Genomic DNA, 20218 nt, shown 5'->3' on the forward strand with positions numbered 1-20218 from the left:
CTGAATTTCCTACAACCACTAGTGACACCCTGTTCATAAGTACACTGCCATTCAACTTGAAGAACGAGGAACATGTAGCCTCTTGATGTTGCTGGACTGCAGTTCTACTTCCTCCTCCTTTGTTCATGGCTGGGGAAGTTGCAGGACAACAACATCTGAAGGGTCCATATTTCCTAATTCTATCTCAGTGCTGTAGTAGGCCACCGACTAAAGTTACGTAAGATTATGTAAGCCCCAGTTGCTCTTCATCTTTTCAGATGCCAATCATGCCCCAAATTGTCACGTGATCAGTAGTCAAATAAGGATAGAGATCAATGTGTTGCCAATTATTATTGTCTCCCTTTCCTTCTCCTCTTCTTCCTATCAGAAGAAGAACATACTACCCAGTCATAAGTAATATACTGAATAATAATTTTTATTTCTATCTTCCATTCTCTCCCAAACCTCACTCTTTCAGCCACACATGATAAATGTTTTGGATTTTGGAGCATCTGGATTCAGAACTCCAGATAGAGAGACTGAAGCTTTAGTTCTTCATGTGAGGAGATCTCCCACTCTCCGGCTGAGGTCTCCACAAACCCTGCTCCCCTCAGGGCATGGGGGAAATTTTGCTGCATATCCCCCATTCCAGATTGATTCTGGTTGGCTCCCTGCCTAGAAAAAAAACGTTTCAAGAGTGGGAGTGATATCCTGTTGGATCTAATGGAATGCCATTAATGTATAACAGAAGTGTCAGGAATGGAAGTAGATCTCTTTCATTGAGCATGTTCTACTCTGCTCAGTAGAAACAAGATAAAATGAGCTGACCATCTAGGATCACTCCAGGCCTTGCGTTTCCAGGCCAAAAGTTGAGACTAGGGAGACTCGACTTGTGTTAAGCGTTATGCATTAAGCACCAAGCATATTGCTCACAGCCTGTCATTCAAGAGAAAGGCACACTAGGTAACATATTTCCTGTTTGAAATTAAGAACGAAATCTTGCTAAAAAGAAATCAGTCAATGCCCACTGGTGGTATTTGTTTTTCCCCTAATGCTTGGCTTATTCTTCATTTCTCCCTTGTAGGAACATAAAAAATGCATAGAACCAAGAGTAATCTCACAACATGTTTTCTCCATCCATGCACTTGTAATGGGCCACGAATGTGCTGTGTGGTGTTACAGGTGATACTCTACTGATCATTCATGCATCAGAGTTGGAAATACCCCAAGGGCCATGCAGGAATGCAATCAAATACAGTGGTGCCTCGGGTTACGAAAGTAATTGTTCGCGGCCGCTTTCGTAACCGAAAAGCCTTCGTAAGCCGAATTGCCTAGGCGCTAATGGGAAAAGCCGCGTTTCGTGCGAAAAAGCCGGAAAAGCACCAAAATTTATTGTAACCCGAAAAAACATTCGAACCCGAAACAATGATTTCCAATGGGATTTTTTCGTATCCGAAAATTCGTAACCTGGGTATTTCGTATCCCGGGTACCACTGTACTCCCACAGATGGCCATCCACTCTGTTTAAAAAACTTCCAAAGAAGGAGGCTCTGGCCCTTATCACACGGGGTTTTGCAGCTCTGATCCGAAGCCACTGCAGGTCCAACATGCAAAATCACATGATAACGTGATGTATATCACACATGATTGCTTTCTATGGTGGAGATCAGGGCCACTCCTGAGATATGTCATCCGAATGAAAGCTCAAATAATCCACCAATTATTGTTATCTCAACGTGGCTGTCTGGAGGGGAGGGGAAGAAGGGCAGCGCAATGACTTCTTTTGTATGCCAGGCTTAATTTCCAGCTGTAGTTTTTAGATACAAAGTGGGAAATGGCAGCAATCCAGGTCCATGTCTGATTGGGTTTGGTTTCTTGAGATGTTCTCATCAGTTGTATCTCTTATTATCTTTGGCAACAGTTGAACTTTCCATCTCCAGTCTGGTTATATAACACTAGCACTTGTGATATTTATTTCCCCTCTAATTAGTCCTCTACTTTCTATGCTCATAGATTTTTTAAATGTAATTACTTTTTATTTTTGGCAGGAACTCTTTTAAAAAACCTGTAAACCCACATGTACAGTAGACAGATTCACCTAATTTCATTAGGTGAAAAGGCCCATTTCATTACAACGGCCCCAGCTAAAAAAACAAGTGTATAATGTAAAGCATTGTAATGGAATGAACTGAAAACAGCTCTGAAACCCAGAATTTACCTTCTAGCCCTATTAGTAGTTTGATGCCACTTCCAGGAGCCCTGGTGGCACAGTGGTTAAATGCCTGTACTGCAACATTCACTTTAACCCACAAGGTTGTGAGTTCAAGACCAGCAAAAGGGCCAAGCTCGACTCGGCTTGCATCCTCTGAGGTGCTAAATGAGTAACCAGATGTTGGGGCAAATTAGCTTACTGCTAATTAGCTCACTTGCTGTTCACCGCTTGATCTTTGGAATAGCGGTATATATATCTATATATAAAAAACTCTAGTGACCTCCCAAAGACTACAACACTAATGGCTTTTCACCTGGATAATTGTAGTGCTATGTTCCACATTAAATCCATGGCTTTATCCTATGGAACCCGTGCTTTGCAGTTTGGTGAGGCATAGGACCTCTGTGGTAGCTTGTGGTTAAGATGCCAATTCTGACATCCTAAGGTTGGAAAGTTGGCAAGTTCCAAGCTCTGAGTGCTGCATGATGGGTGAGCTGCTGTCACTAGTCCCCAGTTCTGCTAACCAGCAGTGTCAAAGCATGCAAATGCAAGAAATAAATGGTACCACTTCAGTGGGAAAGTAACAGTGTTCACAACAGTCATTGCTGGCCAATGACCATTGGCTCATTTAGCCAATGACAAGATATCTCTATAGTCACTGAATAAAGGTTTGCTGCATTTTAACTACTGAAGTCTAATTTCTACTTGATTTATGGCTACATCTGAAACTGTGCAGGTTGACATCCACTCTTACGGCATATTTCCATGACATTTTAAAAGAAAAACCTCTTTAAATGAATTCTGCCATGGTATAAGTTAGGATGTCTCCAAACACTGATCTTCCCTCTTCCTTGCCTGACTCCTGTATGGCTGCTGCAAATGGAAGTGCTTGAGTGTATTTCATGGGGGTGGAAGAGACAGATTGCTTTGGAGGATCTCATGAAAGGAAAGAGGAGGGGAAGCAACAGGAGGACCCACAGCTGCAATAGTCCCCTTCTTAAGTTTCAGAGGAAGAAAATGACAGGCACCCAATCTGAAATGCCTTCCTCTCCCCCCCCCCCCCATGGCTGCCAGTTGAACAAGTTTCCATGCAGTATTTAGCTCAAGGCTTAACTCAACAAAGACGGTTGGTCATTCTCACTTCCTGAGCAGTTCAGTATTGAAATAATCTACATTATATTAGCTGAGATAATCTTGTTGCTATGTTGTCTTCATGTTGACCTCCAATTTTAATGTCTATCATACAATTAAGAATCATTAAGATAGCAGGAGGTTTGTCATTGCCTCTCTTGTAGGCTGGTAGTTGTGACTTACCCAAGGTTACCAGTGGGTTCCATGCTGAATGGAGATTTGATTCACTCTCCAGAATCCAACGGAAGATAATGCCACTCTTCCCATCCATGGAAGTTTGGCTCCAGGACCCACCTATAGAGGAGGAAAATGCCTATAATAAAAGCTCCATATTATTCAGGGGTAGTATATATGCGCATGTGCATGCCAGACATTCATTCACACCTGCTATTGAATATGGGGAGGCCAAGCCAAAGGTGGTCAAAATCCATGGATTGCTGGCCAAAGATATGGGGGTCCTGTACTCAACACACTGTGCCCTTCTGGATCAAGGATAGAGATAGACCATTATTCAATGGCTCTTCCAGCTTTTTGGCACACTGCAGATTTTAGTTCATTGAGGATCTCCTCTATCCTGAGGCAGTGCCGAAGAGGAGTCTCCCAGTCTTCTGTTTAAATGCAGAAGTAAAACTAACAGTGTGGTTTCTTCCCATAATTCAGGGAGAGGGCAGCCCTGGAACTTGGAGGTCCCATCTGGGGCTTTGCCATGAAACTAAACGAACTTCCCTTCTGCCAAGATTACTTCAAAGATCCAGAGTGACGCAGACTGTGGACACCAATTTCTGTCAGGTGTGCATTGCCCAGTACTTGGGGAATCTGGAAGACACACTTATTGCCCTCCGTGCAAAGAATCATTTGGCATGGACTTTCGGTCAAACTGGAGCTAGCAATATTGTAGAAATCACTAAGAAACTGCAGGAGCAGAAATTGCAGAAGGAAAGTGGGGACTGTGTGAGAAGCATCTGGACCCCCTCAAACTCTTCTGCAAGGATGATGAAAGCCCCATCTGTGTGGTGTGTGACAAAATCCAAAGATCACCGAGATCACAATGTATGTCCTATAGAAGAGATTTCCCAGAATATAAGGTAGGAAATCATCCCGGTGGATGCCTCTGGACAAGAGTACTGTGGTTCCTTTTTCCTGGAGGATTCGTTGTGTTGTTTTGGTTGGGGTTGGATTGTCCAGGTTTTCATAATCGCAATAAGAGTCCTTGAAGATTTGTGCACAGCAGGATTGACAATCAGGCCGTAGCTTTACAGTCTGTGCTCTGTGAATACCTAATGAAAGTGCTGATTTCACTTAGCCATGTATTTTCTCTGGAACACTACATACAGATTGACTCTCCCATATCTGAAATGTTTGGGACAGAAGTATTTGGCTTTGGTATTATTATTATTATATTATTATTATTTTGGAATATTTGTATAGATATAGTGAATATTTGGAGATAGGACCCATATTTCATTTCATTTCAAAATTCATTTGTGTTCATATTCACCTTACACCATGGCCACCGAAGGTCTTTGTATTTTACTAACATATTTTTAACAATTTTGCACATAACAAAAGTTTGTATACACTGAACATCACGAAAGCAAAGTGTGTCCTATCTATACGCCACTCAGTTTTGCATTTTGGAGCATTTCAGATGTGTCACGTCCCATATTTTGCGCTATTAAGGCGAGACCCCTCACGCCTCCAATACCTGCCCCCTTCACATCATTACAGTGTCTGTGCCACACTACCCTCCTGCCTGTTCACTTGAAGGCCCCTCATTCAAAACTTACAGGATTCATTAGAACATCCGCTATCACTATTTATTGGTCTTGGAGTTCAGACTATCTGCAATCCAACCTTTTTTAAGAAAGATAGCTTCAGTTGAGTAAACGAAGAAATAGAAGTATATATTAGGACTTGTAGGTAACAGGATCAAAAGGTAATCAGACAATAAAACAAAGGAAGAATACTAGTTAGGATAGTATATACAACGAGTTAATAACCAAAACTTAAAGTAAAGGGTAAGACATATCAGAACTGTATATATACTAAAGGTAAAATTAGATAAGGTTAGAGTTACTAGTACACCTTTCTAGATGTTCATAAATGTTAAGGTAAGAGATTGTAGTAGGTAAATTTATCAACGCATCCAGTATCACAAATTAAGATGGGAAGTTGTCTTGTTTCGTAATTTTTGTACAAAGTCATGTGTATGTTATGTAACATGTAATGAATGTTTTTAATCTGAAATAAAAATTAAAAAAAAAAAATAAAGGTTTGCTGCATTTTAACTACTGAAGTCTAAATTTCTTAACTTGATTTATGGCTACATCTGAAACTGTGCAGCTTGACATCCACTCTTACGGCATTATTTCCATGACATTTTAAAAGAAAAACCTCTTTAAATGAATTCTGCCATGGATATAAGTTAGGATGTCTCCAAACACTGATCTTCCCTCTTCCTTGCACTGACTCCTGTATGGCTGCTGCAAATGGAAGTGCTTGAGTGTATTTCATGGGGAGTGGAAGAGACAGATTGCTTTGGAGGATCTCATGAAAGGAAAGAGGAGGGGAAGCAAACAGGAGGACCCACAGCTGCAATAGTCCCCTTCTTAAGTTCAGAGGAAGAAAATGACAGGCACCCAATCTGAAAAGTGCCTCTCCTCTTCCCCCCCCCCCCCCCCATGGCTGCCAGTTGAACAAGTTTCCATGCAGTATTTTAGCTCAAGGCTTAACTCAACAAGAGGTTGGGTCATTTCTCATCTTCCTGAGCAGTTCAGTATTGAAATAAATATACATTATATTAGCTGAGATAATCTTTGTTGCTATGTGTCTTCATGTTGACTCCAATTTATAATGACCTTATCATACAATTAAGAATCATTAAGATAGCAGGAGGTTTGTCATTGCCTCTCTTTTAGGCTGAGATAGTGTGACTTACCCAAGGTTACCCAGTGGGTTCCCATGCTGAATGGAGATTTGAATTCACATCTCCCAGAATCCTAACGGAAGATAATGCACTCTTCCCATCCATGGAAGTTTGGCTCCAGGACCCCCTATAGATGGAGGAAAATGCATATAATAAAGCTCCATATTATTCAGTGGGTAGTAATATGCGCATGTGCATGCCAGAACATTCACATTCACACACTGCTATTGAATATGGGGCATGCCAAGCCAAAGGTGGTCAAATCCATGGATTGCTGGCCCAAAGATATGGTGGGTCAGCTGTACTCAAACCACTGTGCCATTCTGGATCAAGGAATAGAGATAGACCATTATTCAATGGTCTCTTCCAGCTTTTTGGCACACTGCAGATTTTAGTTCATTGAGGATCCTCCTCTATCCTGAGGCAGTGCCAGAAGAGGAGTCTCCCAGTCTTCTGTTTAAATGCAGAAGTAAAACTAACAGTGTGGTTATTCCCATAATTCAGGGAGAGGCAGCCATGGAACTTGGAGGTCCCATCTGGGGGCTTTGCCATGAAACGACTTGTCCCTTCTGCCAAGATTACTTCAAAGATCCAGTGACGACAGACTGTGGACACAATTTCTGTCAGGTGTGCATTGCCCAGTACTATGGGGAATCTGGAAGACACACTTATTGCCCTCAGTGCAAAGAAATCATTTGGCCATGGAACTTTAGGTCAAACTGGAAGCTAGCAAATATTGTAGAAATCACTAAGAAACTGCAGGAGCAGAAATTGGCAGAAGGAAAGTGGGGACTGTGTGAGAAGCATCTGGACCCCCTCAAACTCTTCTGCAATGATGATGAAAGCCCCATCTGTGTGGTGTGTGACAAATCCAAAGATCACCGAGATCACAATGTATGTCCTATAGAAGAGATTTCCCAGGAATATAAGGTAGGAAATCATCACGGTGGATGCCTCTGGACAATGAGTACATGGTTTCCTTTTTCATGGAGGATTCTGTTGTGTTGTTTTGGTTGGGGTTGGGATTGCCAGGTTTTCATAATCGCAATAAGAGTCACTTGAAGATTTGTGACAAGCAGGACTGACAATCAGGCCGTAGCTATTAACAAGTCTGTGCTCTGTTGAAATACCTAATGAAAGTGCTGATTTCACTTAGCCATGTATTTTCTCTGGAAAATTAACATACAGATTGAATCTCCCATATCTGAAATGTTTGGGACCAGAAGTATTTTGGATTTTGGATAATTTTTATTATTATTATTATTATTTTGGAATATTTGTATAGATATAGTGAAATATCTTGGAGATAGGACCCATATTTCATTTCATTTCAAAATTCATTTGTGTTTCATATTCACCTTACACACATGGCCAGAAGGTAATTTTATACACAATATTTTTTAACAATTTTGCACATGAAACAAAGTTTGTATACACTGAACAATCAGAAAGCAAAGGTGTCACTATCTCAGCCACTCAGTTTTGCATTTTGGAGCATTTCAGATTTCAGAATTCTGGATAAGGGAGACTCAGCCTCTATTGCTCACATTCATTAAGTACATGATGCACACATTTCTGTCTTTATGAAGGCCCCTCATTCCAAAATACAGGATTTTTAGACATCTTATTCAGTCATGGTTTGAGTTCAGACTATTTGAAAAACCTTTTCTCCCTATATGAGCCTGTCGGTGCTCAAAGATCTATGGGGAAAGGCTTTTTTTCTCAGGATTTTATCACATGGGCAAAATCAGGGGTTTGAACAGCAAAAATTGTGTGAAAATCACACACTCACGATTAACATTTTCACACACATCATGATTAAAGAGCAATTATCCCAGGAATAAACAGGCAATAAACAGGCAGTTTCAAAGTTATGAAACTCCTTCTCTCAGAAAGTCCAATTGGCCCCCTCCCTGTGGTCTTTCCTCCAGAAGGTAAAGACTTTTTTCTTGAAGGAAGCTTTTGGTTTTTAGTGCATGTGACAAATAAACATTTAATGGGAGTACACTGTTTTTATTTCATTATGCTTTTAACTTGTGCCTTTAATGCTGTTTTTAAAATAGAAATTTAGTTACTGTAATCTTGTTTTAACCTTTGTAGTAAGAGTTTTTAAAAATTGTATTGTTTTTAAAAATGCTGTATGTTGCCTTGTATCCCATGTTGGGAGGAAAGTGGAATGTAGATTATATGTACACACACCCACAAACAGGAAAGCTTTCCAATCCTCAAATAGGAAACATCTCTTATAATAAGGTACACCTGCCAGCCCTATATATTTTCTAGTCCTCAAACAGAGGACATCCCTTATAATAAGGGGCACCTACCAACCCTATAAGTTTTCTAGTCGTCAAGTATAGGACATCCCTTCTTATAAGGGATAGCTGCCAGCTCTATAAGTTTTCTAGTCCTAAAATAGGGGGCATCCCTTATAGCAAGGGGCACCTGCCAACCCTATACATTTTCTAGTCTTAGGGGATGCCCCTTTTAAAAAGGAGCATCTGCCAGCCCTATATGTTTTCTAGACCTCAAATAGGGACATGCATTTTAATAAGACACACTTGACAACCCTAACTGGGATTGATATGGCCAAGACCTGGAACCCCAATAGTGAAGTGGAGTCAGCCCTCTGTATCCATGGATTCCTTATCTACGGATTCAACTACCCATGGTTTGAAAATATTTTAAAAATATATAAATTCCAAAAAGCAAACCTTGATTTTGCCATTTTATATAAGAGACACCATTTTACTATGCCATTGCATTTAATGGGACTTGAGCATCCGCAGAATTTAGTATTTAGTATCCACAGGGGGATCCTGGACTCAAACCCCAGATGATACCAAGGGCCCACTGTAGATTAGGCCCAATCTTGATTGAACTGGAGTAGCCCAAAGCAGCCTGGTTTTATATAAGTGTTTCCTCACCATTCAACAGTAAAGTCAGTGGGTGCACTCTGCAGAAAGCTAACAACAGCAATCAGCCCTGAGGCAGCAGTAGCAGTTAACTTGCAGGGGAGGCAACACAGAGGAGTCAACCAACCCTACTGCTAGATCCAGATTTCTTTTAGGAGATCGTTTCCTCAACTAAGGAAGAAGATATTTTCTAGGCACTGGCTTCATCCAGAGCACTACAGGGCTACAGCAATAGGCAAACTTTTCCTCTGTGCCAGCAAGAAGTGCCCCTTCTGATGCCACTCCTACTGCCATGTTGATGCCAGAGTCTGAAAGCAGCAGTCAGTGGGAGCCACTACAAAAGACATTTGTCCTTTGATATTTTCGGGACTATTTTGATACAGATCCTAGCATTGCTATATGCCTTTTATATTAGTTGTTGTGTGCCTTCAAGTCATTTCCAACTAATGGTGACATTAAAGTAACCATATGATGGGGTTTTCTGGACCCTATAAGGGACTTATCATGGAGTTTTCTTAGCAAGGTTTGTTCACGCTGTGTGTGTATGTGTGTTTTTGCCTTCCTCTGAGGCTGAGAGAGTGTGACTTGTCAAGGTCACCCAGTGGGTTTCCATGGCTGAGTATAGATTTGAACACTAAAACCACTACATCATGTCAGCTCACTGCCTTTGATGTTGGCAATGATTTCTTCAGTATTCATAATCAGTTTCACAATTTCATGGACAAAAGTGCAAGAAATTGGTTGTTGTATGGACTCTAGACATATAAGGTTAAGGGAACTAAAAGATGGGTCTAAAACCTGTCTCAAATGTCCTTTGCCTTTATTCAGAATAAAACTTTAAAATTATAGATTTATATCAACAGAAGATGTATAAACTGTATCTTCTTAACCTTATGAAAGAACTGCAGGCATTATTCTTTTGCTGTACAAGGCAATATGCCAAGGTCATATTTGTCTCTCAGCACCTTCCAATATGACTAACCCAAACAAGTTGAAGCAATATCTGCCTTCGCTGAAGCTGTATTAATCAATTCACATGTAGTATTTGGCAAACTCTGATAAAGATCGGGAATGGGAATGTGTAGTAACACCCTCTTTCAGAGTAACTTCTCATTATTCTAAGTTTCTTCTCATGAATTCACAATGGAAAGGGGGAAAAAATCTTACAAGGGAAGACTGGTTGATGAAACTGATGAAGTTCATGGAACTGGACAAACTTACCTTCTTAGAGGAAAAGACTGGAATAAAAGGGGAAAAAATGCTGGGAGCCATTAATAAATCATGTTAAAGCTGAGAAAATAACTACTTATTTTATTTAGTAAAACTAAGCATATCTTTATGCAGATAAGTATATAAAGAAATCTATTTGAATTTATCACAGAGTATTATAAGGAGGAAACAAGAAATATGCTCTAAAACATTAGAAGTTAAAACAGCAAGCAGTGGATTAAACAAATTTAAATATGTATGAATGTATGGAAACTTTTATATCACAGACTATTGGACTTTATAAGGAAGTATTTGTTATGTTTGTTATGTCTTTGTTATGTCATATTTCATGTTGTATAATGTCATTGTGTTTCCTTTTCATTAATAAATTTATTTTAAAAAACCAATGAATTCATGGGAAGGAGAATTCTAATTATTCTCCCCTCATAAAAAACCCTCACACGCATCCCATTCGGTCATACAACTAGTTTATCTCTCATTGGTATTAAAATAATCCTGTAGTCAATGGACAGCAGTGTTTTAAAGGTCTCCTTTTTAAGAAGAGAAGCATTAAAACATCAAAGCTCAGGTGGCTTCAATCAGTCTGAAAACTAAAAATTTAAAGAGAGAGGCATATGATCAGCAATATTCATTACATCCATTATGCATACTTTTATTAGAGGCATCTCAGAAGTGGAAATGAGGAAATTATTTAATCAAAAACAGTTATGGTACAAGGATAAAACAAAGGTTTGGACAGGATGCCTCTCCACCCTTCATGTTGCTTGTCTAATGCCCCCTGCCATGCCACCGTTGCTGCACACACATTAAGATGCCTCACAGGACAGTACCCTAGTGCCCTCTGTTATTCTAGACAAGTGATTCCCACAGTGGGTGGTACCACCGCCTGAAGGCAGTGGAAAGATCCATGTGGCAGTGAGGGGAAAGGTTGTGGGGCAAAGAGGGAAAAGGGTATTAGTACACCATGCATACCCTACATTATGCAGGGATATTCATATTTCCATATCTGGAACAAGCATGTTTTTAAGAGGTCACAGTGACCTCTGGAACACCCAGTGGTCCTATGAGAAAGGCATGCAGACCCAGGAACATGTGTACAACCCAGGTAATGCTTCAGTCAACGTTAAATGCACCCATACCGATCACCTCTTCTTAACCCAAGTCCTTCTGCATTTCCTCTTGCACCAAAGAAGAAGAGACAAAGGAGGTCTCATTGCATTGACACAGTAAGCCAATGCTTGCTCCACCCCCCTGTTGTGTCCCCAGCCAACTTTCCCTATCCTTGCATCCTGGAGTTGTCCTAATCCAATCACTGTTTTTGTTACTCTAAAGTTAAAGCCATCCATCAGTCAGTCCAGAATCCCATTGTCAATTCCAGGGGAAAACTATCAAGTCCTTGTTACATTGCAAGAGATCATCAGACAAACCCTCAGAAGCTAGTTATCAGTTATAAATATTGATCCCTAAACCTAGTCTTCGTATGTACAGATTCTTCCACTCCCTGTGTCTCCATCAGACCCCAGTCTGAGCCACTCCCGCTTTCCATGGTCTAGTCTTTGGAGAGGTAATTATTACCTCTCAGACGACACTATCCAATTTTCATATCCCCATTTCAGTTAGCTCTGAATGCTGTGTCTATTTGAATTATTATCATGTGTTTGATTGCATTCACAGTTTGAAATAAAACCTTCTTAATTCACCCAAACTTGGACTCCTCCTCAGTGAGTACTGTTATACACAAGTTCCAATAACCCTAAAGTCACCCATCTTCTTGCAAGCTTAAGCTAATACCCCCAACATTTAAAGTGAAGCTGGCATGGTGGGGACCCCCATCCTGTCTCGTCCCCCACATACCTTTCTTTGGGTAACAAGGGGACAGTTGAAAGGCTTCAGTCCAAGTAATGGCATAGAAGAAAGATAAGGAGAACCAATGGCCTTTAGGGTTGTGGCAGTGATGAGGACTTAGAGCACATGGCAGTGGGCAAGAAGTGACAGCAAAAAGGACAGTTCATATTTGTAATCTTTGAGAATTTTGCTGGGACTTAACTGGAAAGGTGGAGCTGTGCTGCCTTTTGTCAAACAGGCCGAGAGAAGAGATCGAAGAAGAAATATGTTTTGGGAAGCTGTGTGGGGAAGGCACATCTCTGGGGAAGAAGAGGGAAGAGTATCTAATCTTCAAAAGAGTCCTTCGCTTCTCTCAGATTGATAGTCCTTCCAATGGAGAAAAATGGGGAGCCAGCTGCACCCCTTTTTGTCCCATCAAAGAATAGCTGAGAGTCCTTCCTCACAGGAGAGAAGCTTCTTCTGTTGTACCCAGTCACCTTGGGAGCAACAACTGGGTAAGAGGGAGGAGCAGGTATTCAGGCTTAAATTGCTCACTGACCCAATCATTTGTCCTTTTAACAGTGCATGGTATTCATAGACAACTCCTCCTGAACCACATTGCTAATGTGTCAATTTTCTTCCTGTCAGCTTTCATCACTGCTCTGCTTTCACTACCTTATTTAGTAAACAATTCTAATAGCATGCTGATTTCATTTGTTCATGTATTTGCAGATATTGTGTTGATTTATTGCATAACCTTTTAACAGTCAAGTTCATTGTTATAATAAATTTGGGTTACTTTATAATTGGCTTCTCAGACTTTATGACTGAGTAATCACATACCACTACTTCACAAGTTACAATCTCACAGACTGAATTTGTGAGAGAAGGGACAGAGTTTGAAAGTTACTTCTGGGCTTGACATTTTTACCCCAATTTATCAGATGGTGGCATAGTAGTTTTAGTGTTGGACTATGATTCTGGAGATAAGTGTTAGATTCCTAACTCAGCCATGAAACCAACTGGGTGGCCTTGGGCAAGTCACACTTTCACATCTTCTTCATAGGAAGGCAATGGTTACCCTCCTCTGAACAAATCTTAACAAGAAAACTCCATGATAGGTTCACCTTAGCATTGCCATAAATCAGAAACAACTTGAAGGCACACAACACAAACACAACAAGTACTGATATAACTTCCCACTTTACCCTGGGTTTGAATGCTCTCCTGAGAATTAAACCTTCTTTCCCTTCTCTGTCTTTCTTCTCTAAGTATTAAACATTAAGTAATAAAACTTGATAAGGTTAATTACAATTTGAAAAGTTTGTGCCAGTCTATGTATCTGATGAAGTTGAAACTAGAATTAGGATACAGACATTTTCACACACACCGTGCTTGGCACAAATCACAAAATGGTTTTGGTGGCACAGAACAAACAACTTTTTCTTTCCTGCAGGAGGAAATCAAGGAGCATCTGAAATCTCTAAAGAATGAGAGGAAAAAGCTTGAAGACATGCAGCTGGGCATAGAGCAGAGGGTACAGGAATACTTGGTAAGTGTTTGTTATGAATTGCCCATTGGTTGGATCTGTAAGTTGAGAGTTAGACTTCTTTATGTCCTCCATCTGTGAATCAAAATAATGTTTTGAATTTGGCATGCATAGGTGTTTTTTCCATGACCTGGCCCTTTATATCCAAAAGCCCTGGTGTGCCTCCCATATATGAATGAGAGATGGCTTCCATGTTAAAGGTAGTACACAAAAAGCACCCCAGCTGTTGGTGCAGAATAACAGATCTAGAATTTAAGTTCAGGAAAAGAGCCACAGAAATATATTTTTAAATAAATAAAAAAATAAATTGCAAGATTGTAAGTGTCCTTTTCTTGCTGTGTTTTGAAATAATATGTTTTATTACCTCCCCAAAGTAGGTAACAAGTATGATGATGACAGTGACAATGATGATGATGGACAGAAGCTTTTTTCTTTTGCTGGTGTTCACACTATTTTTCATAGCAGAACATCTTTGTCCATGTTATCATCTGAACCAGGCCTAATAATTCACAGATATGTTCCAGTTTTCATTCTGGTTCAGTCAAATTGCCTTTTCAGATTTGTTAGATTTGCAGTTGACAATTGCAAAATCTCTTTTCTGCACCCAAAAACTATAAAAACACTGAGAATATTGACAGCATTGACTGTTGCGGTCAATCATTTTAGCTAGGTTCCCTTGACTGAACCGCCTACTCACATTCTCTTGTTGCGTCTCCTTCCGTTTATATGTGTCTGTCCACAGACAGAGTTAGAAATAAAGAAGCAGAAGGTCATCTCTACCTTTGAGGGAATTCAGATGTTTCTTGACTTGAAAAAGCACTTCTGGTTAAATCAGCTGGAAAATCTAGAAATGGAGATCAAGAGAAGAGAGGAAGAAAAACTTACTCAGCTCTCTGAAGAGAATTTGCAACTCAGTCAGGTGATCACAGAGATGGAAGGGATGTGCCAGCAGCCAACCAGTGATTTCTTGCAGGTGAGCTTTGCAACAAAACCTCCACCTGGTCTCTTGGAATAAATAAATAGCATATGAGCTTTGGATCAATATTTGTTTTCCCCAGTGAAGGAAAAGCAAAGGCTTTGCATCTAGTTCTTTCAGGTGAGTTGGTGTTTATGCCAGCAGATAACAGCAGGCTAGTGTTGCCTTTGTGGCTATTAAATAAAAGTAACTTACTCTGAAATGCATAGTTGGTAAAAATGGGGGGAAATCCAGGAAATCCATTCAAAGATAGTGCAAGACAAAAATCCTAGACTTGGCTACAGAAGCCTCTCAGACTAGCATCAATACATGGGGAATGTTGCCGGACGTATTAGTGGGAATCCATATGCATGACTACCTCTTACTAACAGAAGTAAAATAACAACACTATAGATTCCAGGAATGAGCTAAAAGTAGAGTGATTTGCTTAACACAGTTACTTAGAAAACACAGCCAAGTTCCACCTGACCATCCATCTCTCCTCATTCCCCTGTCCTTATTATGTATGTTGATGTGTTGCTGGGTTGTTGTTCTTTTACTTCCAACAGTACCTAGCACAAAGCACTGTTTACTCAGTCTTTGAGACCTGTTTCTCTCTTCTTCTCTTTCAGAACATCAGAAATGTCTTAAGCAGGTATGTGGCTCTGTCTATGACCCTCTTTTTCCTTCTCATTGACTGAAGAAGTTTTGGTGTCTTTGGATTGTGTGTGAAAACAAATGATGATACTATTCTCTTCAGTGCTATGTGAAATTCATGGCTTCCCTTTGTTATTCTGTTTTGAGCTGAGTTGATTGTAATGAACTCCACATGAAACCAGCTGTTCAAATTTTACTGTGGAGGTCTTACCAGTCACTAGTATGTGAGATCCTTTTAACCGATGGTGCTGTAGAGAGATAACATGTAGATTTGTATTTGGTGTGGAGTGTCTAACCGATGGTGCTGTAGAGAGATAACATGCAACTTGTCCAAGGTCACCCAACAGATTTTATGGTAGAATGGAGAATTGAACCTTTGTGTCTAGATTCATAATCCGGTGCTCAAACCACTATGTTATGTTGGCTCTCTGGTATCTGGGATTTGCATCTGGGAGCAAAGAGAGATACATAAATAAATAAAATTATATAGTTTCACAAGATCTTACACTTTAAACATTGCAGACTGGGAGCACAGCCATAATAGAATACTTATTGAGAGCCTAGCAGTCTGCTATTTAACTCTACAAGCCTGCTGGAGAATTATGCCCTATTACTGGACCTCCAACATGACCATATTGTCTTGCAGGCACAAGAAGAATTCAGAAGGGCATATGGTGGACCATTTTCCTACTTTGGAAGAGAGACTCAGAATTTATGCTCAGAAAATTTCTGATCTAAAAAAGGCACTGATGGACTCTCAAGGTAACAGAAGTGGCTTAAGGAGCTGTGAGAATGGATACATGTCTCTTGCAGTGCTCAGTTTCCCAGACTACTTGCAAAGGAAATCTGATTCTTCTTTAAATGGAATTAGGTTTCCCTTCAAAGATCCACAAGTCATCTGAAAAAGATCAGGGTCCTCTTCTAGGCTGCCTGAGATGGAATCCATATGGCCAGGCACCCCGTTTCAATGTCAGACATAATAGTGATGGAGGGGCTTTTTGGTAGCAGTAATGAGAGAGTAAGGTAAGGGGTGTGTGTAATTCACCAGAGTTTGCCATGGGGTTTTCAGGAAACTCCGGATCAAACCAGGGACAAATTGACTGAATTAAGCCCCATTTACCCTTGGATTGCACCAGATCCACCAGATCTGTGTCCAGTCTGCCAGGATCCAGTCCGATCCTGGCCCAAGCATTTTGGCCTGTGTTATCCAAAGGGGATGTTGCAAGACTAGAGGGAAGATGGGCCTTTTGTCCATGCAGACAATCCCCAAGCATATTTATATGTATATAAATTAGCATATAAAAATTATATGAAAATTTGTGTTCTGGGTGCCTGCTTTCATATTTAAACAATAAAACAAGATTGCAAACAATGCGATCTTAATTTCAATTTTGATATAGGCAAGTTTTCTGTATTAAAAAAAGACGCTTTGTTCATTAAGTCACTTGTTGCTGTATCTTTTACAGTGACTAATTTTGTGACCGTTTTTCCTGTTCAACAGATACTATGGAGCAAGCAATGAACACAATTGATTTGGACCAAACTATCAACATAGGTAATTTTCTGGAACTGAAAGAGAAAGGAAATTCTAATGATGATGGATCTTGAGACAGGGTCTATGAGAAGCCACTCTCCTAACCCTGGGAGATTAGGCATTCTGTGAGATTATTTAATTGAGTATAATCTTTATGGAATTGCAATAAGACATAGGTTGTCCAGCTTTAGTTTAAACACTTTTACCTTCAATAGAATTACTAAAGACATTTTGTAAATCAACATCAATTTTTATTTCAGTAGTTATTTTTTTGCAGCAAAAGATATTGGCTCTGATCCTGCATTAGGAGATGCAGGACTTAATCACATGACCCCTGTTCTCACCATGATTGTGTCAATGAAAGGAAATGAACATACCAGTTTGGGAGCACGTCCTGAACTTTATTGCATGGGCCCTAAAACAGGCCCGTCGCGTTCCAAAAAGGGGGTGTGACAAGAACGGGATGGGGCTAAGAACGGATCTTATCACACAGAGGACCACCACTACTGCCGCCGCACTTTCCCATTGCATTCCTCATCCATCCCAGAGGAGGTGGTTTTTGAGAGTGCTTTTGAACAGTTCTCAATAATATCCCCCTCTGGGATGGATGTAGAACACGATGGGAACATCCAGCGGCAACGGTGGCATTCCTCTGTGCAGTAAAATCTGTTCTTAGTCCCATCCTGTTCTCATCATGCCCCCTTTTTGGAATGCGACAGGCCCATTCTAGGTCCCATGTGATAAGCCCTCCCTCGACCCCCTGGTATATAATAATTATCGGCCTGTTTCGCTGCTACCATTTTTGGGTAAGGTGATCGAGAGGGCGGTTGCGATCCAGCTTCAGGCGGTCTTGGATGAAACGGATTATCTGGACCCATTTCAAACTGGCTTCCGGGCGGGTTACGGGGTTGAGACGGCCATGGTCGCCTTGGTCGATGATCTCCGTCTGAGCATCGACAGGGGAAGTGTGTCCCTGCTGGTGCTCTTGGACATCTCAGCGGCTTTCGATACCATAGACCATGGTATCCTTCTGGGACGCCTGGCAGAGGTGGGGATCGGGGGCACTGCGCTCCAGTGGTTCCGGTCCTACCTCTCCGGAAGGTCCCAGATGGTGCAGCTGGGAGACGTGTGCTCTGACGAGAGGCCCCTTAAAACTGGGGTCCCTCAAGGAGCCATTCTGACTCCCATGCTATTTAACATTTACATGAAACCGCTGGGAGAGATCATCCGGAGACATGGGGCGCGGGGTTATCAGTACGCTGATGACACCCAAATTATCTTCTCTATGTCTCCGACTGATGCAGTGACTGGGGATGGCGTCTCTCCTCTCGTGGCCTGCCTAGAGTCAGTAATGGGCTGGATGAGGGAAAACCGACTCAAGTTGAATCCAGAGAAAACGGAGGTACTAGTGATAGGTTCTCCTGGTCCAGGAATGGCGGTGGTTCCACCTGTCCTGAACGGGGTCACGCTCCCTGTGAAGGACTCCGTGCGCAGTTTGGGGGTGCTTCTTGACTCGTCGCTTCACCTGACAGCTCAGGTGAATGCGACGGTCAAGAGCACCTGTTATCAGCTTCGGCTTATTCGCCAGCTGCGCCCATACCTGGCCCAGAGGGACCTAGAAACTGTTGTACATGCTCTGGTAACTTCGAGACTGGATTTCTGCAATGTACTCTACATGGGGCAACCCTTATACCAAACTCGGAAGCTGCAAATGGTGCAGAATATGGCAGCCCGGCTGGTCACTGGTGCTCCCAGGACCAGCCATATAACACCGGTTTTGAAAGACCTCCATTGGCTGCCTATTCGCTTCCGAGCTCAATATAAGGTGTTGGTGATCACCTATAAAGCCCTAAATGGCTTGGGCCCAGGATACCTAAAGGACCGCCTCTCCCCGTACATTCCGCCTCGCACCCTCAGAACGTCCGGGCAGCAGCTACTGAAGGTGCCTGGGGCTAGGTTAGCCTCCACTACTCGGAGGACGTTTTCCATAGCTGCCCCAGCCCTTTGGAACGCACTGCCCACCGAGCTCCGCTCGTCTACCACCCTGGCCCAATTCAGGAAGGACCTGAAAACCTTCCTGTTTCAACAGGCATTCCCCGAATAAAATCCTGTGGGCCTCCCTCCTCTTCCGTGGCCAAGAGGTTGGGCTATGGGGCTTTTCTGTCTGTTATTTTTATTGAATATTTGATGTATTGGTATTTTAATCTTTTGTATTGTATGGATTGTTTTAATCTCTGTTGTAAGCCACCCTGATCGCAAGAAGGGCGGGATATAAATAAAAATTTTATTATTATTTTATTATAAAGTTCCCTATCACATATTTCATTAATAGTGTGATTGGGGTGTTGCTGGTCCTGCAGTTACATCTGCCATCATCCTAAACCCTGCCTTCCTGCCCTATGACCTAACTATTGTGCCTTTTGGGAGTTTTGTGTATGTATGTGTTTTGTTTATTAACACAATATCAGAGTTATGCTAATACAATTGAAAAGAAAAGAAAGTTGGAACAAAAACGTTCTGGACTAGCAAGGGGGAAGGGGGGTAAAGGAGACAACATTGACCCCATGTGACAACACAATCCCAGAACTGCCACAGGAGTAACTTACCGCACCTTATGACTAGTGCTACTGCTGTGTGACTGGGAGCTTATTGGTGGGTTTTCCCCACCAGTGGCAATATATGCGCTAACAATGCTTTGAAGACAAAGCAGTGATGATAAGGCTCATGTGATAGGTATCACCAAAGGCACAATTTTTCAACTTTTATCTTGATTTAAAAGCCATGTGTGAAAAAGCCTGCAGTTACAATATACATCTATGAAAGTCTTCCACCTAACTCTCCAACCCACCTTTTCTCAGGTGCAGCCATCATCAACTCAGTCCATTTCCTGGTCAGTGAATAAAGGGGAGAGCACTGGACAAGAGTCTAGTCATTTTCTTATAGCCAGATGCATTACAGCAAGCATCTACATGTGACTCTAGGAATCTTCCAGAGGACTCTGCAGATTGTGTCGTTGCTCTGTGTCCAGCTATGGAAAATAGCTGCTCTTGTGTACTGCCTAGGATATGGCTATGTTCAGGAGTGGGGTTGCAGCTAAAAATTGGTGGTTTGGGGAGTGTTTGATTGTTGAGGGATCAGTAGACAATTCTGACCTCCACACTGACTAAAGAAGTGAATTGCAATAACTAAGTCCAACTTACACCATCAATATTCACCAAAAGGATGCTGGCCAATATGTTTTCTTGGGGTTGAGATGTAAGGGTTTGTGTGTGTGTGTGTGTGTGTGTGTGTGTGTGTGTGTGTGTGTGT

The 20218-nt window shown here is 41.4% G+C and overlaps 1 protein-coding gene across 1 annotated transcript in view; it reads left to right on the plus strand.

Moving 5' to 3' along the window:
* The first annotated feature begins 6764 nt into the window (after positions 1-6764).
* Positions 6765-20218, plus strand: part of LOC121923936 (tripartite motif-containing protein 10-like) — a 15940-nt gene continuing 2486 nt past the window's right edge. Inside the window, exons 1-6 of the mRNA XM_042454889.1 lie at positions 6765-7178; positions 13671-13766; positions 14506-14736; positions 15351-15373; positions 16022-16137; positions 16877-16930. Of these exons, the coding sequence (XP_042310823.1) occupies positions 6765-7178; positions 13671-13766; positions 14506-14736; positions 15351-15373; positions 16022-16137; positions 16877-16930 (934 nt within the window). The remainder of the gene's footprint in view (positions 7179-13670; positions 13767-14505; positions 14737-15350; positions 15374-16021; positions 16138-16876; positions 16931-20218) is intronic.

This window comes from Sceloporus undulatus, chromosome 2 (assembly GCF_019175285.1).
Source record: "Sceloporus undulatus isolate JIND9_A2432 ecotype Alabama chromosome 2, SceUnd_v1.1, whole genome shotgun sequence".
Taxonomy (NCBI): domain Eukaryota; kingdom Metazoa; phylum Chordata; class Lepidosauria; order Squamata; family Phrynosomatidae; genus Sceloporus; species Sceloporus undulatus.